This window comes from Microtus oregoni, unplaced genomic scaffold (genome assembly GCF_018167655.1).
Source record: "Microtus oregoni isolate MIOR12 unplaced genomic scaffold, Mior012 000019F_ref0000042, whole genome shotgun sequence".
Taxonomy (NCBI): Eukaryota; Metazoa; Chordata; class Mammalia; order Rodentia; family Cricetidae; genus Microtus; species Microtus oregoni.
In genome coordinates this window covers 33,993,923-34,021,058 of record NW_024543078.1, presented here as the reverse complement: position 1 = coordinate 34,021,058, position 27,136 = coordinate 33,993,923, and the positions used below count along the sequence as shown (strand labels likewise).

The 27,136-nt window shown below is 49.8% G+C and overlaps 1 protein-coding gene across 1 annotated transcript; it reads left to right on the top strand.

Moving 5' to 3' along the window:
- Window positions 1-7,355: 7,355 nt before the first annotated feature.
- Ramp3 (receptor activity modifying protein 3) lies at window positions 7,356-25,476 on the top strand. Its single transcript, XM_041669553.1, has 3 exons — window positions 7,356-7,451; window positions 22,763-22,895; window positions 24,475-25,476. The coding sequence occupies exons 1-3, from the start codon at window positions 7,397-7,399 to the stop codon at window positions 24,728-24,730; spliced, it is 444 nt and encodes a 147-aa protein (XP_041525487.1). The 5' UTR covers window positions 7,356-7,396; the 3' UTR covers window positions 24,731-25,476.
- Window positions 25,477-27,136: the final 1,660 nt, after the last annotated feature.

Below are 27,136 nucleotides of genomic sequence, written 5' to 3'. Positions count from 1 at the left end.
AGCAGAACTACAGATCATAAAATAGTGCCAGTCAGAAGCCCTGAGCCAAATAACAAAAATCACAGTAGAGAGTCTCAAGAGTTGTCTAGTTGATCGGGCAGAAGAATTTCTGAGCTTGAAGGGTAAGTAAGTCTTGAAATAACACATAACATACCCATAGAAGCACATATACATACAGATGCATACACACACAGATGCATACACACACACAGACACATACACAGACAGACACACACACACACACAACCATGATAAAGAAGAAAAGGATGACGAGATAGAGTACTTACTAAGCAAGCGAACCTTAAAATAACGAGTTGTCTTTAGAGTTAAGAGATGCTTGGCTGTTAAGAGCACTGACTGCTTTTTGGAGGACCCAGGTTTGTTTTCCAACACCCGCACAGTGACTCACAACTGTCTGGAACTCCAGTTGCAAGGGGATTTGACGCCCTCTTCTGCAAGGGGATTTGACGCCCTCTTCTGGCTGCCACAGTCACCTCATCCGTGAGGTGCACGGATACATGCAGGCCAAACAACCATACACATAAAACAGAAGCAAAGACCCCTAAGGATAAAGAGTAGTCTAGAAAGAGAAGGCACACGGCATAAAAAGCCCAATTCAATGACTTCATTGCTGAACACCGTTTATGTTGGGAAGGACAGACACCCAGGACAGGAGGAAGCTCAGGGGGCCTGTAACAGACTCAGTAAGAAAAATCCTCTTTGAAGCCCGTGACTGCCGAAAGCATGGCGAAGAGAGCATCACAGGGCAGCGGAGACCTTGCAGGGTGGGAGGGAGTGGGTGATGTATGCATGTATGTATGTATGTATGTATTTAATTTATTTAGCGTCAGGGTCTCGCCATGAAGCCCTAGGTGTCTCAGAAATCACAGAGATTTCTGCCTCCCAAGTGGCATTAAAGGTGTGCACCACCTGATATAATCATTCTAGATACATACAAACTATTACAAAGAAAACAGGAAGAGAGAAAAGCCAGGCAGGTGGGTACACAGGATGGAATAGGTAATAAAAAGACTTCCAGCTAAGGGAAGCCAGAGACCAGCTGGCTTCCATACTGGACCTGACAAAACTTTAAAAGAGGAACCAACATTCATTCTTTTTTTAAAATCAATTTTATTGAGCTATGTTTTTCTCTTCTCCCCTCCCTTCCTTCCCTTTCATGATGCCTGTAATTTACTCAGGAGATCTTGTCTTTTTCTACTTCCCATGTAGATTAGATTCTTAGGGTCCTCATTGTTTTCTAGGTTCTTTGGGATTGTGGACTATAGGCTGATTTTTTTTTTTTTTGCTTTATGTCTAAAAGCCACTTATGAGTGAGTACATATTATATTTGTGTTTCTGGGTCTCAATATGACAACATCATTCTTTTAAAGCCATTCCAAAGGTCTAGACCACAGGAGAGAACCCTTCCAAGAACATCTATATGATGTCAGCCCTGCTTTGATACCAAGGCCAGATGAGGACACAGAGAAAAAAGAAAGCTACAGCTCAATCAATATCCCTCATGAATATGGATTATCAACAAATCACTAGTGAATACACACATATAACTGAAAATAATACAAATAAACCTTTAAGAAGTGTGTGTGTGTGTAATGCTTCAAGACTTTGCTCTGGGAATTTTTTTTTTTAATTTTGACCTTAAAACACAAAGGACAAAAGTAAAATTGACAGATGAGATCATATAAAATTAAAAACTTTTATATAGCAAAAGAAACCAGCATGAAATGACAATCCAGAGGATGGGAGAAAATACTTCCTGTTAATCCTACAACAAATTAATTTCAGGAATGTATAAGGAACTCAACAGCAAAAGTCAAATTGGATGATTTAATTAGAGACAACTTGCCTGAACAAATGACATTTTTCTCAAAAGAGGGCAGACAACTGGCCAGAAAGTGTAAAAACACTCGGCACTTTAAGATATCAAACAACTCGCTGTCTCAGTAACCAGTGCTGACCAGTGAGGCCCTTGCTCGCACTGCTGGGGGTACGCAAGTCAGTACAACTGCAGGAAGCAGCCTGGATGGTCCTCAAAAGCTAGAAAGAGTATCACGTTACTCTACAATCCCGCTCTGGGTTCTACCCAGTAGGACCGCAGTCAAGAAGGCGTTTGCACTTGCATCCCTTATCCACCCCTTTCTGTTGGGGACTGCGGACCCTCAGACCCTGACTTTTCTGTGACCCCTTGCCTGCCGGAGTAAACAGCTTGTTTTCCTGTGCTTGCAGCTGCTCTGGGCATGAGACCCTCATGAGTTCCTGATGGCAGGGGAGTGACTTCTGGTGGGTTTGCAGCTGAAAAATCCTGAGAGCTAGGGCGTGGCCATTAGTCAAGGAAAGCCCTATATAAGCTGCCCTGGAACACAATAAATTGGTCATTCTTGTTTCAAGAGTGACCCAGGTCTCTCTGTGCTTTTTAATTCCCAGACCTTTGCCCCATCACGGTTCCAGGTGGTGCAGGTGCCACACCTTTCCACCGTGGTCAAGACAGGGGGGTCAATCACCAACACAGAAATAAAGAAAATGTGGTTCATCTAACAACAGACTGGCATTCAGCCATAAGGAGCACAGGCTTCTGCAGCCCAGCAGCAGGGGCAGAACTCGGGGTATGAGATTAAATGAAATAACATTGCTGTCAGGGATCCAGAGGCAGGACTAGGGATTCCTACAGAGGCGGGTTACTGGGTGTATGCGCTCTTGGGTGGTAGAAGTCTAGTTTGCTTTTCTGTAGCCACAATAAACATCATGACCAAAAGCAATGTGGGAGGAGGGGAGGAAGGGTCTATTTCATCTTACAGGCTTATAGTCTACCATCAAGGGAAGCCAAGGCAGGAACTCAGGCAGGAACATGGAGCAGAAACCTTGGAGGCACGCTGCTCACAGACTGCTTAGTACCTTGATTCTTATCTAACCCAGGCCCACCTGCGCAGGGATACCAGTGGGCGGGGCTCCTCAACCAGCAAGACATGTCCACAGGCCAATCTGATGGGGGCAATTAAATTCCTCAACTAGGTCTGTGTCAAGTTTACAAAACTATGACAGGCAGGCAGGATAAGTTTCTTAATGCTCGACTATAATTTTAATATATGTTTATTTTGCATGAGTATGGGACCTGGTGCCCGTAGAGGTCAAAAGAGGGTGTTGGACCCTCTGGAACAGGAGTTACAGACAGTTGTGAGCTGCCATGTGCTGGGAAATTAAACCCGGGTCCTCTGGAAGAGCAGCCAGTGCTCTTAACCACTGAGCCATCTCTCCAGATCCCTCCTAATACAGCATCACCTTCCTAAGATTGAAAGTAATTTAAAATGAACATTTCTTTTTTCTTTTGTTTTTTTCAAGACAGGGTTTCTCTGTGGCTGTCATAGAATCAGCTCTGTAGACCAGGCTGGCCTTGAACTCACAGAGATCCGCCTGCCTCTGCCTCCCGAGTGTTGGCATTAAAGGCGTGCGCCATCACCACCAGGTTTAGAAAATGAATATTTCAAAGTAGCCAGGAGAGTGGGTTTTAAAGGTTCTTAACAGAAAGCAATGACAGTTGTCTGAAGCACTAGGTAGGTCAGTTACCTTGGCTTGATCATTACACACTGTGTTACGTAATGGACATAAATATGTATGTCCTCATACATATGTACTATTAATATGCTTTAATTAAAACATTTTAAAAAGAAGACCAAATTGGCTATCGAGTTGTGGGTTGGGTCAGAAACGTTCCTTTCTGGAATTCCTTCTGCAGGTGTGTCAGCTCATCGACAGTGAGAGGCCGTGTTATTTACATGCTATTCCAGCAGGGGGCGCCAAATGATCAGGAATGTCTCTCAGGCACTCTCATGCCTGGGAAGAAATGAAATCTCAATTCATTTCATGCTCCTTGAGTACGTGTGTGATGTGTGTGTATTTGTGCATGATGTCTGTACTGTATGTGTGTACTTGTGTATATCACATGTACGTGTGTGTCTGTTGTGTGTGGATTATATGTGTTATGTGTGCAATGTGTATGCGTGCGTGCGTGCGTGTGCGAGATGCACACACATGCGCCCGTGTGTGTAAAGACATGGCAGACACGTCCTAGTTCAGCGAGAGTGCCAGGTAGTTGTGTGTTTCTTTCAGGTGGAAAAGTGACACTCTCTGGTCCTCTTAGAGCCGAGTGTGGAAGAGTAAGATCAGTTGACTGGGCACAGTGACTTGGATTGGGAAGTTGGTTTAAAGCACTGTGAATGATGGTGGAGCATGCAGCACAGGATGCAGACACGGGAGGGCTCAGCCTGACGAACCTGAGGTAAAGACGCCCAGACACAGATGTGTGAGGAGTGGCCATTCCTGTAAGATCAACAGCTGGACTCTTGTGGCCCCATTGAAGAACTGAGAGGCACACAGGGGGTACAGTAGCCACTGTAGGATCCCCTATCCCGGGATGGCTCCAGGAGCTCCTGGCCTAATGTTCCAGGACTGACTACTCATTGATTAACTTGTGTCCTCAGAATGATGGTCTCAGCTGATGGCCAGCATCCTCATCACTTACAGAGCATCTGCCCCCTGAGTGGGTTTTCTCTAGAAGTCAGCTCTGTCAAGCACTGAGCAAGTAAATGAGGGTTCCAAACTGTTTATTCTCAGTCTAGGCCTCTCCAGAACTTTCTGCTGCTGAATTTGAGGGGGGTCACAGCCCCCAGAGATGCCTGGTTCAGGCCAGGGGTCAGGGTATTGTGGGCGCACAATGAGTGTCTGTGACAGTAACGGATCCCCTGGCGTGTCCCCAGCCTGCTTCTCTGCAGTGCCACCATCCTCTGAGAGGGAGTTCTATGTCTCATCCCTGTGTCTTACAGTAATGGGACTTCTGAGGGTGGACTGCCTGGCTCTGACTGTCCCTGGCTTATGCATGTCCTGGGTCCCTCTCTTGACACTGCTGGGGCCCAGAGGTCAGCATCTGGGCTTTATGTAGACTAGCAGGATCTGGAGAAGCAGGTAGAGAGAAGCAGGTGACTGGGTGAAGGAGACAGGTCTGTGCAAATGGGCCACATGTGCAGCCTAGCCAGGATATGGGGCCAGGAGGGAAAAGACGGGAAGGGCAGGGTGTCCCCATGCCAGGAAGGCACTGGCTCTCATGGCACTGTTCCTCACAGCCTGTAGGTAGTAGAGCCCTACGCTGGGAGGCCATGGGCTGAGAAGTAAGGCGAAGACTCTGTCTTGCAGAAGTGACATGGAGACAGAGGTCCTGGAGGGGGTGTCGGGGGGTGTGGAGCTGAGGTGTTGTGACTCACCTCTGTGGGCTGGACAAGGGTTCCCCGCAGTAGAGTCAGAGAATACTTCCTGCACAGGCTCAGGAAGCCACGTCAGCTGCCCTGAGCTGGTGCCCACAGGTAGCTAGTGCTCAGGTGCTATCTCTGAAGGCCCACCCGAGCCATATGCTGACCATTGCTGAGCCACAGTCAGGCTGGTGGGGATTGTTGTGGGGCAGCCAACCTGAACGTCCTCCATAAATGTGAGCTGCTGGAATGTGGGGTGGCCTGATTGGTGTGCCCCCTCAGCATAGGGGAGGGGCTCACTCACCTTTGGGTGGAAGGCCTGGATGTTGGCACCTCTAGACTGTCCTGCATTCCCTCAGGCAGAAGCAGGGTGACTGATAATTTAAATCAGTTTGAATTTTAATTGAAGTTTTTTTTTTTTTTTTTTTTTTTTGAGACAGGGTTTCTCTGTAGCTTTGAAGCCTGTCCTGGAACTAGCTCTTGTAGACCAGGCTGGCCTTGAACTCACAGAGATCTGCCTGCTTCTGCCTCCCGAGTGCTGGGATTAAAGGAGTGCACCACCACCGCCTGGCTGAAGGTTTTTGTTTTTGTTTTTGTTTTTTTTTCTCCAGAGGTCCTAGTCTTTCTCTGCTAACTGGCCTCTTCGAAATGTTATTATTATTATTTTTTCCAGACTGGTCTTCACTGTTTTAGAGCTAACTCTGTAGACCAGGCTGGCCCCGCACTCACAGAGAACCACCTGCCTCTGCCTCCTGGATGCTGGGATTAAATACTGCCACCTTGCTTCAAAATATTATTAATTTTTTTAATCTTAAAGATTGATTTAGCTTATGTATGGTTGTGCACAACGTGCTGTGCTCTCAGAGGCCAGGGGAGAGGAACTGGATCCCATGGAGCTGGAGTTGCAGATGACCGCCTGCATGCTAGGAACCAAACTCAGGTCCCTCTGCAAGTGCTCTTAAGCCACTGAGCCATCTCTTCAGTCCTAAATCAGTTAAAGTGTTTCTTTGTTTGTTTTTGTTTTTAAATTTGCATGCATTGTCTCCCTTGAATCAATCCGGCTCCACCAGAATATTCTTGGTGAAAACTCACAGAAAGTTGTAAAGTGAGCCCCTCTAGGTCAGGAAAGATCCGCTGGGCGCAGTGATGGGGGCAGTAGCTGCTGCCTAGAGAGGGGAGTGCTTGTCTAGGTGGGGAAGCCACCTTCCCAGGTGTGTGCCTTAGCTCTCAGACTGGCACGGGCTCTTTAAGGCAACAGTAAGCGCTTTGGAGGGCAAAGGGCTCTCTTGTCTGTGTCCCTGCACTGGCAATCAGAAAGCTGTTCTGGGGCCGAGAGGGACAGGTGTGTTCTGTTTTGGTTAAGTGACCCGTGGTGGGAGGAATTAAAGCCCTCTTCTTTCCAGGAGTCAGGTCCTTGAGGGCCGGGGTCACCGACCTGCCTTCAGTTTGCATCTGGCTTAGCCATCTGTGTTTGCACGTGTGCACCGCCCCCAGCCTGGCAGCGCAGTCTCCCATCTACTCAGCAACGCACTTCATGCCCTTCCTTGTCCCTCGGAGACAGTGCTCTCAAACTTGTGTCTGCTTAAATTTATGTGCTTCTCTTACAGGGGTCCCACAGGAAACACGGGTGTCCTGCAAGGCTGAACCCCAGGTTTCTCCAAATTCAGCCTCTTGTCTATCTTCTGCCTGCCCTGCCCCACCCGCCTCCGCCATCAACCTGACCGGTATCCCATCATTTCCCCAGCTTGCTCCCCAGTTAGACTCTAAGGTCTGAACCCCGTTCATTCCCAGCCGAAACTGTAGTCTTCCGGCCAGAACCCCTTTCCTAGTCCCGTCACCCAGGACTCGGTCTTCCAGCGCGACTCCACTCTTTCTTCCTCCGTTTCAGTCCAGACCCCACGCGCAGCCCACACATCTGTCCCCACCACCTGTCCCTCTAGAGGAAGACTCAGGATTCTAGGTTACTTCTGGATTCCGATGGAGTCAGGGGCGGAGTGGAGGCGTGGCCTAGAATGGGGCTCTCTGAGCCCCCGCCCACCCCACCCCACTCAGGCCCCGCCCACCCCACCCCACCCAGGCCCTGCCCCAAGTCTCCTACCTCTGAGCGTTGCTGCAAGCCGGGAGCATCCTACTTGGCCATGGAGAGCCCCGTGCGGCAGCTGTACCTTCTCCCCCTGTTACTGCTGCTTTGTGGTAAGGAGGCATTTTGTTTGGGAGCGCTCCGTCCCCTCGGGGCCTTGGGACGCTCGAGGACTCTCATCTTGCCGCGTCGAGCCTAGGTTACTCCTTCCTTTTTTACCAGAGTTTGGAAAGGGCGTACACTGACTCCAGCGCTGCCGGCAGGTTTTGCTGAGGGTCTTCATGACTCCTCCACCGTTAGGGGAGCTGAGGGAAAAGGCTTTGGGCTGCAATGCACAAGGTCCTCTGCAGGGCTGTGATGGCCTGGTGACTAGCAAGGGTCTCTGGTGAGGTAGTGAGCCTCCCATTCTGCCCGGTGCACATGGCACACAGGTGCGGATGGCTAGAATTCCGAATCCTTTTCCAGGGAGAAAACAGGACTCAGGGAGAAACATTGCTCTCACAAAATAGAAATGAGATAAATATTAAGCTTGTTTTGAAAGGGGTGGGAAGGGCATAAAGTTGGTAGGGAGACATGTTGAGGGGGTCTGGGGGGAGCTTGCTGGAGGAAGTAGGGTGAATATGATCAAAATACATTGTATACATAGATAAAAATTTAAAGAATAAAAATATTGTTAAAAAGAAATACTAAAAAAGAAAAAAAGAAGTATTTTACTGAAGATGTTACACAAGGCTAAATATATTTTGCCAGGTGGTGGTGGTGCACACCTTTAATCCCAGACTAGGGAGACAGAGGCAGGCGGATCTCTGTGAGTTCGAGGCCAGCCTGGTCTGGCCACTGCCACACAGGGAAACTCTGTCTTGAAAAACCAAAACCAAATAAACCAAAAGAAGGTACATGCACACATATGTGTGTTTGCTTGCGTGCATGCGTGTATGCATGTGTCTGTGCCCCTGAGTGTGCATGATTGCGCCTGTGTGGGTTTGTGTGTGCCTCTGTAAGGGCTTTGGTGGGAGAGTTTGCCCGTGCTGGAGCTGCTGGACAAGTCCAGTGCCTGGCCAGAGCTGGGAGGAAAACTGTTGGCAGGAGGGTGTGTGTGGTCTGTCCTCCAGGGCCGCGGCCCCTGGCTCCTTTAGGATATTTTCCATTCCCTTCCGGCTCAGCCTCCTTGGCTGTTAGATGAAGGTGGACCTGTCTGCCGTGTCTTCTTCAGCACTGATGACTTGGGGTGTGGCCTGGGAGTTGGGACAAAGGTGGGGGAGACTTGACGAGGTCTCTGTGTCCAGAGTGGAGCTGTTTTGCATGCTCTAGAGTGGGGGCCTAGGTTGTGGTAGAGTTTTACATTGAAGGACTGGGACTGTGGCCTCTTTCAGAAGTCAGTGTGCTGTCTTGGGATTTCAGCAAGCCTCCAAGGCGAGGCTGCTCTGGTGGGCGTTTTGGTGTCTAGAGGAAAGAAGGTCCCGAGTTTATTTAGAAAGAAACCATGTCTCTCCCGACTACTTCCATTGTGGAACTGGGAAACATACAGAAGCCACATGAAATCCTCATTAGTAGTCCTGGTCTCCCGGGGTCACTGTCCCCAAGGGCCAATCCTCCTCACCCAGGGCCCAGGCATGTCAGTTTCAGCTTCTCACAGACCTGGCTGGTGTGAGTCTGGCCAGACCAAGAGTCAGAGGTGAAATGTGTACTGTCACGTGCAGTCTGGCCAAGGTGGGGTCTGAGCGCTGTCTACTTTCTGGAATGGAGGAGCTGAGCTCCCTGGCTCCTAGGATCACTAGGATCACTGTGCTCTGCTGAGACCGTGATGTCTGGAACTGTCGTTAGGCTGCACAGAGTCGGGGCCTGGTCACCACAGAGAGCAGCATCAGGAGAGCGTGTGGGGCTTCCTTGAAATTCTAGTCCTTCACAGGAAACCTTTAATCAGGGTTCTGGGACGAGGCATCCAGCAGGTGTCCACTTACTGGCTCTTGGCCTCAGTTTCCCTAGCTGCAGCCCGAGCGCAGCTGTGGAGTATCGCTCTGTTGGTTGATTTGCTCAGTTCAGCTCAGGTCAGTCACTCTATGCTGTGGAACCAAACTGCTCATGTAAAGCAGAGCCTGTGTCTGGTACACGTGCCCTCACAGCACCGTGACAGAGAGCACCCCGGGATCTATGCGTGCCCTGTGCGTGTCCATGACTGCGAACATGGTGCCACAATTTAAAAACTATGCCTTTATTGGATCTTTTTAAAAAATTTATTTTGTGTGCATTGGTGTGAAAGTGTTAGGAACTGGAATCACAGACGGTTGTGAGCTGCTGTGTGCATGCTGGGAATTGAACCCTGGTATTCTGGAAGAGCAGCCAGTGTCCTAACCACGAACCATGCCTCCAGTCCTTGGTACCACAGTTTTCATCACGAGATATAGTAATAGTGTCATGCCGGTGTGTCACCTGTCACACTGCGGGTGACAAGCAGTGCTGGGGACGTAAGGTCTTGAAGGAGGTGGTTCCACAGCCATGGAAGTTCTAGTACTGGAGCGGCCTTGGAGGGCATTTGGTCCACTCCCGTTAGAGAAAAGGAAGAGACACAGGGGACAGAGCTGCCCAGAAATCGCAGCCTCCCCCCAGATGGCCTTTGGGCCACAGTCTGGCCATGCTCATTCCATGGAGGATGAGAGGGCCTGGTTTCCTTTCCAGATGACTGACAACAAAAGGCCTTTCTCTAGGAAATGCATCTGTTTGGCTGTTTATCATCTCTCAGCATCTGGAAGTCACCGAGACAAAAGATGCACAGGCCCAAGTGTTCCGAACGGAACCACCCAGAATGGGTTTCTGCTTTGATTCAGTTCCTGAGAACTTTACAGTTTAAGTGGCAGCGACCCACTTTTGGGGCATTCCCCCCATCAGTGTCTTTGGGTGAGTTGTCGGGTAGGATTTGGGTACAGGCAAAGATTCTAGAGTTCACTCTAGTTCTTGGGGGTATTTGGAGATCCTGGAGTTTTCAGAGATCTGGGGCACATGGAGATTTTGGGGTGTGTGGAGATTCTAGAGCATGTGATTGTTATGGGACATAGAGATTCTGGGGCCCAGAGAGATCTAGGACACACGGGTTCTGGCTGTGTGGCATTTCTGGGGCACATGGAAGTTCTGGGGTATGTTAAACTTCTGGGACACATCACAGTGCTGGAACACGTGGAAAACTGGGGCACACAGAGATTCAAGGGAGCAGGGAGAGAAATGTGCTGTGAGACACACCCCATCCCTTCTTTTTAGGGAGCTGGGTCTGCTTGACTGAGGGTGGTAAAGCCCAGAGGAAGGGCTGAACAAGCCTGTTCTGACCAGACCTGGTGTGTGTGCACATGTGTGTGTGCGTGTGTGTGTGTGCATGTGTGTGATGGAGGGGAGGGAAATAGACCACTTTTCAGCTACCTCCTAGGATTCCTATTCTTTCTGACTTCCAGGTGAAGAGAAGGAAAGGAACCGGGACAGGGAAGAGGACTAAGAGGCAGAAGAGAAAAACAGGAAGTTGGGGAGGGGGAGGCAGCTGGCTTTGGTGGTCTGACAGCTGGTTATTAGGGCAGGCTGAGGGGGCTGTTTGATGTCCAGGTCTAGGAAGACCAAGAGGGACATGTGAGTTACCAGAGCATGTGGCTAGTGGGACTCGCCTGACTGACATCTATTTAGATGTTGGTGGAGGTCAGTACCTGTGTTAATGTACTGGGAGGATACCGTCAGGGACTGAGAAAGCCAGGTCCAGGAATGAAGGAATGAAGAGCTGGATGTGGTAAGCATCCAGTGACCGTTCAGAGCCCAGGCTTGGGAGCCTGTCTATGGGACACAGGATGCTTATGGAACAAGGAGTCCTGAGGGAGAAAGGAGCATAGTGTGTCTTCACCGTCATCTGCTTGCATACGGTCCCTAAGGGCCTATCCTGACCTGGACCAGGGCTGCTTTCATAGCTTTCCACTGTTGGGCTTGGCACATGCAGCTGAGCAGGGGACAGATGGAGACTTAGATGTCCCCAGATCAGATGCTCACTCTGTGTTTGTTCCTGGGTGAGGAGCTTTACTTCCGGGCCCTGGGTCTCCCCATCATGTAACTGGAGGGGACGAGAGGAATATGTTTCCTTGAGATCAACAGACTGAGGAAGGTGAAGAGTTGGGGGTTGAAGTGGGGAACAGGTGCCTGGCTCAGAGACACTGAGGCCCGGTGATCAAGTTTATTAAGGCCTAGGTGAATGGGCAGGGATGTTGCTGCCCGTTGCTTATGCCTTGCTCCTAGAGCATGGTCCTCAGACCTACAGATGGGGCATCTTCTGGGCTTGTCAGAGGTGAAAGTCTGATCCAAGCGTGTTGGAGGAGAATGAGCTCACGAGAGGCCTCTGGGCAATGGGCCTGCCCACCTGAGCGCACATGCTTGATGAACAACATGCCTGTGGTTCATCTTCAGCCCGGTGTGTACGCTGGAGTAGACACGGGATTGTAGCAAACTGGACTCCTGGGTCCTCACCTCACCTATGCAGTAGACCTGGGTTCTGGCCTGGGTGGGTTTAGTGTGCTCAGTCAGCTTCTCTGTTCTGTAACATGTGTTTACCCTGAGGGATAGAATTATCTAGAAGGGTTGGGCTTAGAGCCCCTAGCCTCTGTTTTTATGAGGGGCTCATTATGGTGGCTCCCACTTAGATCAGGCAGGAATATCTTTGCTTTGTCTTCAAAAGGTTTTCTTCTTCTTTTTTTTTTTTTGATGCAAAAGCAAGAGGATTTTTATTCTGTCATGACAGGGTCCTTCAGGTTTTTTCTTCTTTTTTTAAAAAAAATATTTCATTTTATTCTATGTGGTTTGGTGTGGAAGTGTCAGATCCCCTGGGACTGGAGTTATAGACAGTTGTGAGCAGCCACGTGGGTGCTGGGAATTGAACCTGGGTCCTCTAGAAAAGCGGCCAATGGTGCTTAACTGCTGAGCCATCTCTCCAGCCCCTCAAAAGCTTTTCTTTATGTGATGGCTGATCGTGGTTGTCACTCAACTGAGGGACTGCTTCCATCAGGTTGGCCCGTGGGCACATCTGTGGGGCATTTCCTGATTGTCAATTGATGTAGGACGGCTTTGCCCACAGTGAGCGGTGCCCCCTTTAGTCAGGTGGGCCTGGGTTGTACTAACAAGGTAGTTTAGCAAGCCAGGGGAAGCTAGCTGCAGGTAGCTTTCCCTCATGGAAAACCTGCCCCCAGGTCCCTTCCTGCCTACGTGGTCCTCTATGATGAACCTGTGAGCTAACATAAACCATCTCCTCCTCTAAGTTGGTTTTGGACAGGGTTTATCCCAGCAACAGATAAGCAAACTCGACATTTTGTAATAATTATTTCCTTCAAAACACCCCAGGGCCCAAAACTCTGACGTGGAAATTGGCACCAGTACCCTCAAACACACAAAGCAGACAGATGTGACGGGGGACGCTCTGCAGCCTCAGGGCCCTGGAGGGGAGACTTAGGGTTAGGAGCAGCTAGAGTTCGTGGGAATAGAGACGAACTGGAAGCTGGGCCCAAGTGATATCAAGTCTTAAAAGAGATTCTGTAAGCAGACACCCATGAAAGTATCAGAATTTCCCCAAATCTTCCTGACTGCTCCTCCTCAATCTATTTCTGGGACCAGAGAGATGGCTCAGCAGTTAAAAGGTAACAGGCGCTTCCTGCTCCTCCAGAGGACCCAGATTCCATTTCCAGCACTCACATCAGGCCAGCTCCCAACCCCTGGAGTTCTGGCCTCAGAGGGTCTGAGACTTGCTTTTGGCCACTGAGGGTACCTAGACACATGTGGCATATGCTCATATCGACACACACACATAAATAAGAATAAAATAAAATTGTTATAAAATTATTAAGAGAAAAAGCATCAGATTCTTTCAACCATAATTGTGGATTTGTTATTTTTGCCTTGTCCCTTCCCGTTTTGGTGTGTCTATGTTAGTAAGCCGAGAATGCCTCTGATTGTTGGAGTCTCTTGTTGAACTGAGACCTTTATTTTTGTCTTAGCTAGGTTTCTATTGTTGTGATAAAACACTATGACCAAAAAAAGCTCTCGGGGAGGGAAGGGTTTGTCTGCTTCCTCCTCTCAATCATAGTCCATCACAATCCATCATGAAGGAAGTCAGGACCCAGAGGCAGGAACTGAGGCAGAGGAGGGTTGCTGCTTACTGGCCTACTCTCTTGTTTAGTTTGCTTTCTTACATAATCCAGGCCACCTCCTGCACAGTGGTGATATCTCCCACAGTGGGCTGAGCCCTCCCATGTCAGTAATCAGTCAAGAAAATGCCCCACAGACTTGCTGTGCACCAATGATATGGAGCCATAGTTTGCTCTTCTCCGATGACTTTTCTTGTGTCAAGTTGACAAAAATAAAACAAGACAAACAGCAACACCTAACCAGGAGAGTCGTTAAAGGTCTTCTTTATCTCTGGAGATGCATTTTGTTGCAAAGTATACTGTATCCAATAGAAGTCTGGTCCTGGAATTACAGAGGGTTGGGAGCTACTATGTGGGCTCTGGGAATCAAGCTCAGGTATTCTGGAAGAACAGCCAGTGCTAAGTCATCTCTCCAGCCCTCTTCATTGTCTTTATGAGGCAGGATCTCTCACTGAAAGCAGAGATAACCATTTGCTGGACTGGGTTGGCCAGCCACGTCTGGAAATTTCCAAGCTGTAGTGCTAGAGTTACGGGTGCACATGACCATGCCAAGGTTTGGCTTTTTTTTTTTAATTAAAAAAAATTTTTTTTTAAGGTAGACTCTAACTGTGGCTGTCCTGGAACTCACTGTGTAGACCAGAGATGTCTGTTCAAAGATGTTTGTCTCCCAAGTGCTGGGACCAAAGGCATGTTGCCACTACACCTGGCTTCCCATGCCAGTCTTTTATTTTTTTTTTTTTTTTTTTTTTAAATTATTTATTTATTATGTATACAGTATTTTGTTTGTGTGTATGTCTGTAGGCCAGAAGAGGGCACCAGACCTTATTACAGATGGTTGTGAGCCACCATGTGGTTGCTGGGAATTGAACTTAGGACCTTTGGTAGAGCAGGCAATGCTCTTAACCTCTAAGCCATCTCTCCAGCCCCCTGCCAGTCTTTTATGTAGGTACTGAAAATCCAATCTCAGGTCCTCAGATTTGCATGCCAGATACTGTACCAGCTGAGCCATCTCTCCTGTCCTATATTTCTTTCTTTTTTCTCCTCTTTTTCATTTTTTTTTGTGTGTGTACGTGCACAGATACATATGGAAGCCAGAGGTTAATGGGTTTTTATTTTGTAAAGATTTATCTTGTATGTGTGTGTCTGTACATGTATGCGCAGAAGAGGGCATTGCAGTGGCAGGATCTGGAGTTGCAGGCAGTTGCAAGTTGCCTGCTGCAGGTGCTGAGAACTGAATTCAGGTCCTCTGCAAGAGCAGCATGTGTTGCTAACTGTTGAGCTGTTGAGTCATTTCTCCAGCCACCAGCTTTTTTTTTTTTTTTTTTTTTTTAGTTTGCGCTGAGAATCTGAGGATATGGATGGCTCTTCACGTGGGCTCTGTAAACATTTTACTGATCTATCTTCCTAGGCTGGTTCTGGCTGGCCTTGAACTCTCTATGCAGCTGGAGATGACCTTGAGTCCCACTCTTCCTGCATCTGCCTTCCAAGTACTGAAATTAGAGCTGTGTCCACTCCATACCCAACTGTCACTTTGTTGCACCTGAAGGTCAGCTTGTCAGTTACTGCAAGGGACTTGTGTGCTCGTTATAGTAATATAGAGCATTTTAGGTAACTGAATTAGTCAGGGTCTCAAGAGGAAAAAACTGTGAATATATATTAAATTGATTGGATGAATATATATTAAAGGGGAGATTTATTAGATTGCCTTATTATAGGATAAGTTGATCCTGGAGATGCTGAGAAGCTGGCTGCTGCTCAGGCTATGAGGTTAGACACCCCGGCACTCCCTGTCTGGCACTGGATGATTCCTGGAGAGCCACTGGTTTTCAGTTCATGTTGGAAGGCAGATGAACCTGAATTCTGAGGGCGGTGAAGGGTGTTGGCAGCAGCGACAGCGGCAATAGAGCAGTTAGCTTAGCCAGTGAGAGGCAAAGGGAAGTGGCAAAAAGCAGTTATGCCTTCCCTAGGATTTCCTTCTCTCTGGTCCCCCACCAGAAGGTACCACCCGCACATAAGGTGGGTATTCTCATTTCTGTTAACACAGTCAAGAAAATCCATCCCAAGTGTGCCCAGAGGCTTCTCTCATGGATGGGTCCAGATCTTGTCAAGTTGAAAACTGTAGTAGCCACGGTAGTCCTTGACATCCTGATGTTTGGTTGTGAGCCTAGCCTCTACCAGCTGAACCATCTCTCTAGCTTAGTATTAGCATCTTAATAATACTAAATACTCTAGTTGATGAGCATGGGTTATCTTTGCATTTATATAGACCCTATGTTTTACCGTTTTCAGAGTATAGGATTTGGCCTTCACTGGCAAATTGAGTGCCAAGAATTTAATTTCTTTTGACTGTATTATTATAAAAATTATTTCTGTTATTTTTGGATTTTTATTAATGTCTTTAAAAGATCTAGTGTTATTTTTATGTGTATGAGTGTTTTGCCTATATGTGTATGTGTGTACCATGTACAGGTATAATACTCAGATAGGCCAGAAGAGGGTGTTGGATCTTCTAGAACTGGAGTTATAGATGGTTGGGAGCCACCATGTGGGTGCTGGGAACAAACCCGGATCTTCTGCAGGAACATCCAGTCTCTTTACTGCTGACACGTCCCTCTGGTGCAATCTGTTGTGTGTTGGTTTGTCCCTGTTTCTTTGCACACTTTCCATTCTGGCATGGCTCCTTTGGAGCTTTCTGTGTAGAAGACCATGGCACTTGTGAGTACAAATGCTTTTCTGGCTTCCTTTCCAGTCTGGATAGTTTATTTCTTTCCTGCCCACTGTTCTGGAATGTACTTCCAGCCCTGTGTTCAATAGAAGTGCTAAAACAGCCATCCTTGTCTTTCCCTGGTCTCAGGAGAAAATGTTTTAGCCTTTTACCATGGAGCGTGGTGTTAAAACTGAGATTTTCCTGTATTGCCTTCAATGTATTATGTATTAAGGGTGTTTTCTTTTTCAGTTTTTTTTTTGGTTTTTAAATTGCAAAAAGACATTTTATTTTTTCAAATGCTTTTTTTTGAGTCATGTGGGTCCCCTCATCCTTCCTTCTGCCAATGTGGCACACTACACTGGTTTCTGTGTGTTGAACCATCTTTGCATTTCTAGAACAACTCCCCTTAGCTGTGGTGGGCATTCATTTGTGTGTGTTGCTGACGTTGCATGGCTAGTGTTTATCCAAGATTTCTGTATCTGTATTCCTAAGAGGTCTAGCTTTCTTCCAAGGTAAAACTGCCCTCACAGAATGAGTAAGGACGTGGAGAAGTCAGGATGTTCTATTCTTCTGTTATCTGAAGAGTCTGTGGATGATTTCTGTTAGTTCTCTGAACACTTGGTAGACTTTGCCAGTTCAGCCTTCTGGGCCTGGGCTTAGTTTTCCAGAGGCTTTAGTTACTCAGTCGGTTCCATTACCCACTGGGGTTCTCTCCAGAGTTCCCATTTCTTCTTGAGTGAGTTTCAGTAGTTTATACCTTCAGTAGTGTCCTACAACTGTCACTAAGAATCAAACCCAAGTGACCTGAGAAAATGGAAGTTTCTCTTAGTTCTGTATCCTCAGTGGGGACGTTCTCTTCCATTGCCTCTGTCTGGCTCCTGGTGGCCCCAGCGTTCCTTGCATCGTGATGGCATTACTCTGCCCTTTGCCTTCCTGCAAGCCACCTCTCTCAGCATGATTTCACATCGTCCTCCCTCTGTGTTTGTTTCTGCACCCTAGGGTTGCTTTGCTGAGAGAGCATTACTCATATGGACTAGAGCCCTCCCGAATGGACTCATTATCAGTAGAATACTTCTGCAAAGATCCTATTTTCCAAATAAGGGAGGGGCTTCGAGCCAGGACTTCAACATAGTCACGCCTTCCACCGAGGACGCAGTTTAACCCTTGTCTCTGCCTTACTGGAGGGTTCTCATTTGTCTCTCATCACATGGATGCTCGTAGTCTTTGCTTATAGTCGCTTTTGCTTTGGAAGGTGGATGCTGATGCAGCAATGCTCCCTCTCTCTTCCTTTTATTTCGAGACGGGGTCTCACCAGCCCCGAGTGGTCCGCAGCTCGCTGTGTAGACCAGGCTGGCTCACAACTCACAGAGCTCTGTCTGCCGCTGTCTCTCAAGTTCTGGGTTTACAGGAGTGTGGCATCACGTGCCTCTCTTTCATTTTTGATTTAGTAATTTGAGTTCTCCTTTCTTCCTCCCAGCTTGCTGATCATTTAGTCATTAATTTATTCACTCATTCAGAGACAAGGTCTTGTCCAGTGTCCCAGGCTGGCCACTGGGAAGGAATGACATTTTGTTTTAAGCTAGACTTTTTAGGATTCTGCCTCGAGTTTAATGGCTCACAGGTCAATCTGAAGCAGTGTCTGGGTCCCCTGAGCTCGCAAAGCCCCAGTGATCCAGGGAACATGCCCCGTCTTCCTCACACCTGCTCTGCTGACTCTAGAGTGGGTGTGGCTGGACCTGCAGGGGGATGAGTGGGATTATGAGCGTGCTCCTCTTGGTTGCTTCCTTGTCCTCTGTGAAATTTTCACTCTGTTTACCATGTTACTGTTGCTTTTCTTTATAAAGTTTTTACATCTGTCTGTCTGTCTACCATCTATCTGTCTGTCTATCTACCTACCTACTTACCTTCCTACCTACCCATCTGTCTTACATGAGTATTTGTGTATCATAGCACATGTGGCGGTCAGAGGACAACTTGCAGAGGCCATTTCTCCCCTTCTATCATGTGGGTCTTGGGAATTGTCAGGCGGTGGCAGATGCCTTTACCCGTGGAGCCATCCCGCTGGCTCGCTTTTCAACTTGCTTTTCAGCTTAACCCCTCTTAATGGCTCACCGATAAAGCGCCATTGTTTTTGACACTCTGGCACGGTCCACACTGCAATCTGTCTCCATTGCCAGAGCTGTGGAGATTTCTGTGTCCTAATGTCCTGCCTCTCCCTCTAGGTGGGACCTCGGTTTATTTTCCTGTCATAGTGCTGTAGTGGGCTGATTCTACCAGGGAGGCATCTCTGGCCTAGGAGCAGGCATTAGCAAAGGGGACTTCAGCCATGGCATCCTTGGCTTTCTTCTCCCAGTGAGCCTCTTCTCTACCTGCAAGCTCCATGGAGAACCAGTATAATTGGCTGGCCATTCTTGGGCAGGCGAGTGGGGGAACTAGGTGGGGAAGGAACTTCTCCCCTCCTGGACTCTTTGCTTAAAATGGACAGAGTTCCTACAGCATGCGGCTCAGGGAATGAGATGTATGTGTTCCTCCCCAGAGAGGTGGGCAGGGGGAACTGTAGCCCAGACTAGGATCCTTCCCCTTGAGGTTGCCTGGGATACAGCCTCTATGACTGGAGCTGGGACAGGAGGGAGCAGTGTGTGGCCTCAGCGTCACAGACTCAGCAGTCCAAGATGTAAAGATTTTCCCAAACAATATTCTCTCTCTCTCTCTCTCTCTCTCTCTCTCTCTCTCTCTTTCTCTTTCTCTCTTTCTTTCTCTGTGTGTGCTCATGTACATATGCCCATGCGTGTGTGTATGTGGAGACCCAACACTGATGTTAGATGTCCTCCTTGGTCATTCTCCACTTCATTAACTGAGCCGTATCTGTCACTGAAGCCAGAGCTCTTCAGTCCCAGCTAGTCAAGCTGAGGATCTGCTGTCCTTGCCTCTTGAGTTTTGGTGGCTGCTACGCCTGCTTGGCTTTTTCCATGGGTTCTGGGGGATCCCAACTCAGGTCTTCATACATGTGCTTTTCTCACCGAGCTGTCTCCCCTGCTCGTGTTCTCTTTTTTGGTGTGTGCTGTTCTCCTAGGTGGCTCTTTGTACTGCAGCTGACTGTGAGCCACCCAGCCCTGGACAACGGAGGGTGAAGTCTCATGAGGGCTGCCATCACGGCATGTCTTCCCAGAGAGGGCCTAACTTTGCCCCTGCTCGGGTAGGCCTGACTGTCTGTGGTCACCTTCTGCAGTGTCGTGATTTGGGGTTTCCCTAGATTGCCCGAGTTCATGTGAGTTTAGACTAGAAATCCCCAAGGTCATTGTGTACCCAGGGCTCCCCCGGCCCTGTCTGCAGTCACTCCCCCAGCTGCAGTCACTCCCAGCCTGCCGGGTGTGCAGCTCTTTCTGGCTCATTTCATAGGCAGCATCCATTTCCTGAAGACCATCCCTCGCACCTTATCCTGGCTTCAGCTGCCTGCAGTGTTTCTAGACTGGGCAAAACCAACCCATGGCTCTGGGTTCTACTCCGTCTAGCCGTTGGCTTGCTAATTCCTTGCTCCAAGCTGTATGGCTTTAGGTTAGGACCTGTGTGGTGGATATCAGAGGCACCCTGGAGCTTCTGTAAGGCCAGAGATAACCATTTCCTTCACTGACTGGTGTCACCTTCCTGTCTTCTGGCTATGGCCGGTATCCACTGATGCTACAGTGTTTGAACATTTGGGCTTATTTTCCTCTTGCCCTAAGCCCTGTCTGCCACCTGGATAACTAGGATCAACCTGGACAAGCCTGTTAGGACGCCCTCAGCTTTTGCACCAGGCCTTGCTGTGGTTTAGAAGCAGCTCTGGCTGTCCCCTCTCCAGCCACCATAGTCCAGACTGTGAGTCTTCTGAAGGTGGCTGCCTTCCCGCACAGCCCTCACATACCCTGGAGCTAAGACTTCCTGGTCGTCAGACTTGCCCTGACCTCTGTTTCTTCCCTTTCAGAGCAGGAATCCCCACATTTCCTTCTAACACCCTGCAGGTTCCCTGGAGATAGGAGCCAGTTCCTTTTTGCTTCCCTTCTAAGTACCCAGTGCAGTTCTTCCCTGGACACAAGTGCTCACAGTCCTTCTGCTAAACCTACGAGTCAGGGGGCTGGAGAGACGGCTCAGCAGTGACGATCACCGGCTGCTTTTGCAGAGGTTCTTCGCACCCACAACCCCCGTGGTGGCTCACAGTCTGTACTTCCAGTTCTAGAAGTCCTGATATTTTTTCCTGGCCTTTGTGGGCACAGAGACATCGTATGCAGGCAAAACACCCATACACACAAAATAAAAAGAAATCACATGCATTTTTTTAAACTTCCGGGTGAAATGCTTTGCAGTGACAGCAGGCCCTCATCTTTATGTGCAGACTTAGTGGATCCACATAGGGTCCTGTGCTACAGGTGTCTATGGGACACTAAGTATGTGGCGTTCTGTGTAGAAGAGGGCACAGGGTCTCAGACACAGGCCAGACCCTGGGTGTGATGGGCTGTGTTCTCAGATGAGCCAGGTCTGCAGTGGGCAGGTGGACAGGTGAGTGTGTGGGTGAAGGAGGGTCAGGAGGTCATGGATTGCTGCTGGGGGAGAGATGGCACATTGACACCTGTCTATTAGGGGCTGCCCTGGGAGGATGTGGTCACCCTCTGTCCCACCACCTCTTACATGTGGTGGGGCTCCAGTGCAGAGCCAGGGCTGTGAGCCCTTTCCTGCCGCACCTCAGTTCCCTGGGGGCTTTAGCATGCTCAGACGCAGGAAGAGAGATGGTTGTATGCACCAACAGGGTCCTGTCTGCCCTGCCCCACTGGGGATGACACCCAGTGTTATCAGCCTGGGTTCATAGGTTTAGACAGGCATAGAATGAAAAAGGCCTTCCAAGTCTGGGCATCCAGGTCCCAGGCAGCTGGGAGGCCCTGTTGTGTCCTGTTCTCTGGCTTCCGGGCGGTGTCATTCTCTCATGTTCCCTATGGGTGTGGAGGAAGGCAGTTTTGCTTTCTGTAGGCGTGTGTCCCCTTTACCAGGTGAGTGTCAAGGTCACCTGGGGGCATCACACCTGCTCACTCTGCAACTTCTCACCTCATTCACTCTTGTCACTTATCTGTCCCCAGAAGAATAGTGTGTGGTCTTAGGGCCACCCTCAAGGTGAGCTGGATTGCCAGACTTCCTGCCATAGGTAAGGTGGGCTCTTGTCTGTGAACCTAGGGCCTCTTGGGGCTCCCTCTGTGAGGATCCAGAGGGCTGTGGCTTCCGCTCTGAAATCTGGTGAGCTATTGCACAGAAAGTGCTTAGGTCTGGGTCCACTGTTTCCTTCAGGTGGTTTAATTAGAAGATCTCAGCCCAGTGAGACCTGCATGAGAACATGGGACCCCGGCAGGCTTGGCTGACCTCTCAGAATACTACGTATCTGTTCTTCCACTATTGCTATTACTTCATTGCTAACTGAGGGAAACGGGTGAGCATTTGCCACCACGAGCCATGGACATTTACTTTGTTTAGAGACGGGGAAACTGAGGCTGAGCTGATAACTGGTGTAGCCAAGTCTACCCCATTCCAAGCAGGAGCTTCTCTCCTGTCTCCTCCTGTCTTCACTAGTTTCTAGGGCACAGAGCTGGGTCATACACCAAACACCAGGATGTAGATGCCTTTTGAGGACATCACACACACACCCCCACACACCCCCACACACCCAGACACAACACACACCCAGACACACCCAAACACACCCAGACACACACACACACCATACAGACCATAAACACATACATAGAGACACATACACATACCATACAGACACACACACACACACACACACACACACACACCACACAGACCCACAGACACACACATACACACACCATACAGACACTCTACACGAAAGTAGGACCGTAAACCTCCCACATTACGCTCCCCCCCCCACTCTGTTCAGGACACAGCAGGTTGTACACACCAGTATACAGTTGGCAGGGATCTGTACACCCACATACCAAGCCGAATAGAGCTGTTTCCCTTGGTTATATGATGGGAACAGAATAGGGGTTATGTGAAGGAGGTTTAGAAGCAGTGAAGTTATGCCCCCTGGAATGGCCACGGCATAGAGTGAGTTCTGGGGAACAAGACAGCACGCTTGGTGGGAAGTAAGACATTTCTGGTTCCTGTTAGGCGCATGCGTATAGAATGTGGGTGTGAGGTAGAGGGGATGGCATGGTGAAATCCTGGGGTGACAAGCAGTGTCAGGCTTGAGTGCCATTGCTGGGAACATGAGTCCCAGAATCAGAGCAGGTTATCTCAGGCCTGGGAGGTCCATACCAGCTCAGGGCCTTTCTCAAGACTGTTGCAGGCACCCTGGGCCACTGAGCTGAAGTTGGAGGCTCTTGGGTATGCCCAGGACTTCTGCCCACTCCTGAGGACTCCAGCCTAGGGCTTCCCTATGGCTCCTTCCCTGTGCCGCTGCTGTGGTACAGGGTCAGGGATGAGGAAAGACTGGCCTATGGTGGCTCATCAGCAGGAGAGACTGTGCTGATCAGAGTTCCCTGGACATCCTCCTCCTCTCTGCTGTCCTCTCTAGATGCGTGTGCCCAGGTGTGCGGCTGCAATGAGACGGGAATGCTGGAGAGGCTGCCCCGCTGTGGGAGAACCTTCGCTGACAGGATGCAGAGGGTGGATGTCTGGAAGTGGTGCAACCTGTCCGAGTTTGTCGTGTGAGTGCCCTGCTGGTCACGGGACTGCCCTTGCACACTGCACTCAGCCTAGCCCCGCCCTTTGGCTCCTCCCTTACTTACGCTCTAGGTCCTAGGCACAGCCACCCACAGCCCTCCCACAGTCCCCAGCTCGCTTTGCTACACACATTCCTGGGCTGTAGGGGCTTCTGGGGTCTGCCTGGCTCAGTCACATAAAGCCGTAAGGGCAGTTCCTTGGAAAGGTCTGGAAACACGAGGGCCATAGCATGTGGTTCTCAACACCCATAGAGATGAAGGGGCCTTCTGAGGCAAAAGGTTTTCCTGGGGGTATTTATGATTCCCTGTCCCAGATGCTCTGAGAGCTTGAGCATCTCCAGGGCTGCATCAAGAGTGAAGCCCAGTGGGGCCTCTGAGTCTGGATAATGATTCTGGCCTCTTTGATTCTGATTCTTCCTTGTAAAGAACCTTGGAGGCCACAGGTATGTGGTTTGGACTTTGAGAACCAGCCTGCTGTAAGTCAGGAATCTGTGAATGAATAGGCTCCAGACCCCTGCCCAGGGAGGAGTAGACACACAGGACCTGGGACATTGATAGTCCGCTCCTCCCGTTTTTCATCCTTATTCTGATGCTTCTGCCAATTCAGACTGCAATGACGTTTTTGAAGCAGCTTGTTGGAAGTAGCTCCTTCCTGTTAAAGGGCAAGTCCCCACTCCTTCCTGGAACAACACAGGAAGGAGAAGGTGGGTCTCTGCCCTGGAAGACTGGGCCAGGATCCTCTTTCTCCTGTGTCTGTCTTTCATCTGAACAGGCTGGGTAGAGCTGCTGGCTTTGGGAAGACATCCATCCACTCAGCTTCCTCCAGAACCTCTTAACTGACCTTGGCCTCAAAGACCCCAATAGCAGGGAGGCCACCACCTCCTGAGGCTGCTCACTGCATCTTGGACTAAGGGGCTACTTGGAAATCCTTTTCCATACATTAGGCTGAACTCTGGTTCCTGGTAGCCCTTGGGCAGCCTAAAGAAACAACGGAAGTCTGGTAGGATGGACGAGGCCCATCTCAGGAGAGTCTCTGGGAGACTTTTACACATTTGTTCATAATATAGCAGTCCCCTTGCATCCTGTCAGGTAGGGTGGAGGGGCAACTTTGCAGTAGTGGACAGGCGGAGACTGGGCCTCATAGGTCTACTTGGCTTGTGAGAGCAGATTGATTTGGTTGGGAGGAAGCTGGCCCCCGCCCGAGACAGACTCTTTCCTCAGGCCTTCAGGATGCTCTGATGACAACGGCTTTACAGGTCCTTGTGGCTGTGGGCCTGGGTTCCATGTCTTTTAGTGAGACCTGTATTGTGTTGGGGAGGGCTGAACAAACATTCTGGACCCTGGGAGCTTACAGCTTCAGGGATCAGATGTAGGAAAATGATCTGGAGAAAAGTTCACAGGTACAGATGTCCCAGTTGGAAGTGACTTCAGAGGTCATAGTTTTAGTAGGTGGCCAAGTGGGACTGAGCCCAGACCATTCCCTGCCCGTGTCTGTTGGGCCCCGGGGCGGGGCAGGCGTGACGGGTGTTGAGAGAGCTGTGGTCTTAACCTTCTGCCTCTGTAGGTACTACGAGAGCTTCACTAATTGCACGGAGCTGGAGACCAACATCGTGGGCTGCTACTGGCCCAACCCGCTAGCCCAGAGCTTCATCACCGACATCCACAGGCAGTTCTTTTCCAACTGCACCGTGGACAGGACCCACTGGGAAGATCCTCCAGACGAAATACTCATCCCGCTGATCGCGGTGCCGGTCGTGCTGACCGTGGCCATGGCTGGCCTGGTGGTGTGGCGCAGCAAGCACATGGAGCAGCTGCCGTGAGGGTCTGTCCGGTGCAAGGCCATGCCTGGCGAGAATGCGGCCCAGAGCTTTGAGAACCGGTAGACGCTTCCTCTGTTTGGTCTGTTTTGGCTACACTCGATCTGACCATGGCAGAATCCTCCTGCCCAGGCTGATGTGGCCCTTGCTGTCTAGCCTGCAGCCTGACGGAGCTCAGGCTGACTGTGCAAGTGGGCCAGTGGGCTAGTGGAAGAAAATGACAAAGCTCGTTTGTGTACCACGTATGGAAGTATCTGTTGCTGGGCCCCCACTCCCCAGGCTGGGCTCCCTAGTCTCTGGCCATTTCTTGGCAGTCTTGTTCAGCTTTGACCCCAGTCAAGGTCCTGACCCATTTCTAGTCCTGACCCTGACCTCTGCTACACTTGGGCAGAGAGGTAAGGCAAGGTCATCTGGCAGATGTGGAACTCTGAACCCTCCTGATTAGGAGACTGAGTATCTCCTCTGTTGGACATGAAGGAGAGCCTGGGGACTGGGAGATGGAGTCACTGGGAGCCACATGTCACCTACAGCTCTGCCTGTCTGATCCGTCCAGTTCTTTGTCCTGTGTGGCTGGGGATTCATCAGTCTTTGATAGACACCTGCCCCGCAGTGAGGCCTGGACCTCCTTCTGAGGGGGGTGGCCTGGACCTCCTGAGGGGTGCCTGGGAGTAAGGCATGGTCTGAGCAGAGTCTGTGCTCGACTGTTCTGTCTCTGATGTCTGTTCTCTGTGATTAAAGAATCCCCTTACATCTGGCGTCTCTTGTTTTATTTCAGGGGATCTGTAGTTAAAGCATCTCTCAGGTGCTCCGAGTAAAGTCACCGGGGACGGCAGCCACAGGAGAGGGTCTTGGAGGGTCTGCTTTAGCACCCTCTCTCCTTTCTTCCCTTTTCTGGTTTTGCAAGAGGTCCTGCTGCGGGTTTTGGGGAGGAGAGGCCCTGGCCAGATATGGCCAGCCAGATGATGGTCAGTAGGTGGTGCTGTACTGTCTTTGGCTTCATCTGTCTTCCAGCTGGAGGACCTGGATCGTTGAGTATTGGCTGCTGACCTCATCACTGTCCTCTGGCTAGAGAGTTTCCCTACTATACCCAAGTCCTGGTGGATACCATGGGATTGCAGGTGTGGATGACTGGCTGAGTCTATGCCATGCACAAGATCTGGGGTCATTCCTTGTTTTTGAAGAAGGCCAGTGTGGAAGGTTGTCATGGGAATGTGAACCGGCCATGTGGCTCCTGGCACACCTCCTGCCACTTGAGTAGCAGCTCTGAGATAAGATGCCATGGGTCCTGGACTGGTTCGATGTCCACAGTGATGGACCCTCTAGTCCATCCATCCATACACGTGGGGGCACATAACTCATTTATTAGATGTGGAACATCAAATGATGTTCTGGGAGGGATGGGGAGCCCACATCTCCAATGCTGTCTGTCTTGCTCCCCCAGTTTGAGCACCCCCAGCATATGTTGAAGTGTCCTGAAGAAACCCCATGCCTCTCTCCTGGGGAAGACATCTTCAGCTGTTTCCTGGGTTCCAGAGACCCAGGTTACTGATAGCTTCTCACACAGGGGTGAGCCCGGAGCTACTTTCCCTGGCCTCTCTGTGACTTTTGGGCACTATCACCAAATCTCCCATCGTTGTTTCTCTTAGCAACAGTGAGGCTTTCTCTCTTGGAGCTGAGTGGTCATAGTTCCCACCTGTGGGAGTCTCCAAGAAGGGATAGAGAGTAAGTGCTGGGGCTTGGTGGCACATGCCTTTAGTCCCAGCATAGAGATGTTCAGATCTCTGTGAATTTGAGGGCAGCCTGGGCTACATAGCAAGTTCCAGACCAACCAACAGTGAGACCCTGCCTCAAAGAACAAAACAACAACAACAATCAAAAAGTGGAGATAAGTGTCTTTGTCAGAGACGCCTGAAGGAGCGGTTCCCTGGGCCACAGCTCCCTGGGGGCAGGTCTCAGAGTGCGGTTGGGTTGGCAGTGGTGAGGGCCTGGACAGGGCAGCTCAGGCCTAGCCTGTACTTGAAGGCTTTGCTGCAGACCTATGATTGTTCCATGGGATCCTGGAGGTAAGTGTGGGCACCATAGCTGATTTAGAGCCCATTCCTGTGGGATAAGGTGTCTGTCCCCCAAAGGGTGATGGGGTGGGGAAAGAGGCCAGTGGCCTTGTGGAGCAGTAAAATGGGGGAAGGAGTGGCTAGAGTCCTGGGGGAGGCCTGTGAGTGCTGAGGCAGGTGGGCAGGCTACACAGTGTGGCACACAAGGGACTTTAAGTTATGATAGGGGTCTGGGATGGGACCAGTGGCAGCCAAGGACACAGTGAGTGATCCTATGAGTTGTGGATGGGGTCAGACTGATGCTTAGCAGTCTGGATGTCCTTTATGCATATATGTCTATGTAAAGTGTGTGTGTGTG

Coding starts and splice junctions, on each gene's coding strand:
- Ramp3 (XM_041669553.1), top strand. CDS start 7,397: ATGGAGAGCCCCGTGCGGCAGCTGTACCTTCTCCCCCTGTTACTGCTG. Junction 7,452..22,762: donor CCTGTTACTGCTGCTTTGTG/GTAAGGAGGCAT, acceptor TGTCCTCTCTAG/ATGCGTGTGCCCAGGTGTGC. Junction 22,896..24,474: donor AACCTGTCCGAGTTTGTCGT/GTGAGTGCCCTG, acceptor CTGCCTCTGTAG/GTACTACGAGAGCTTCACTA.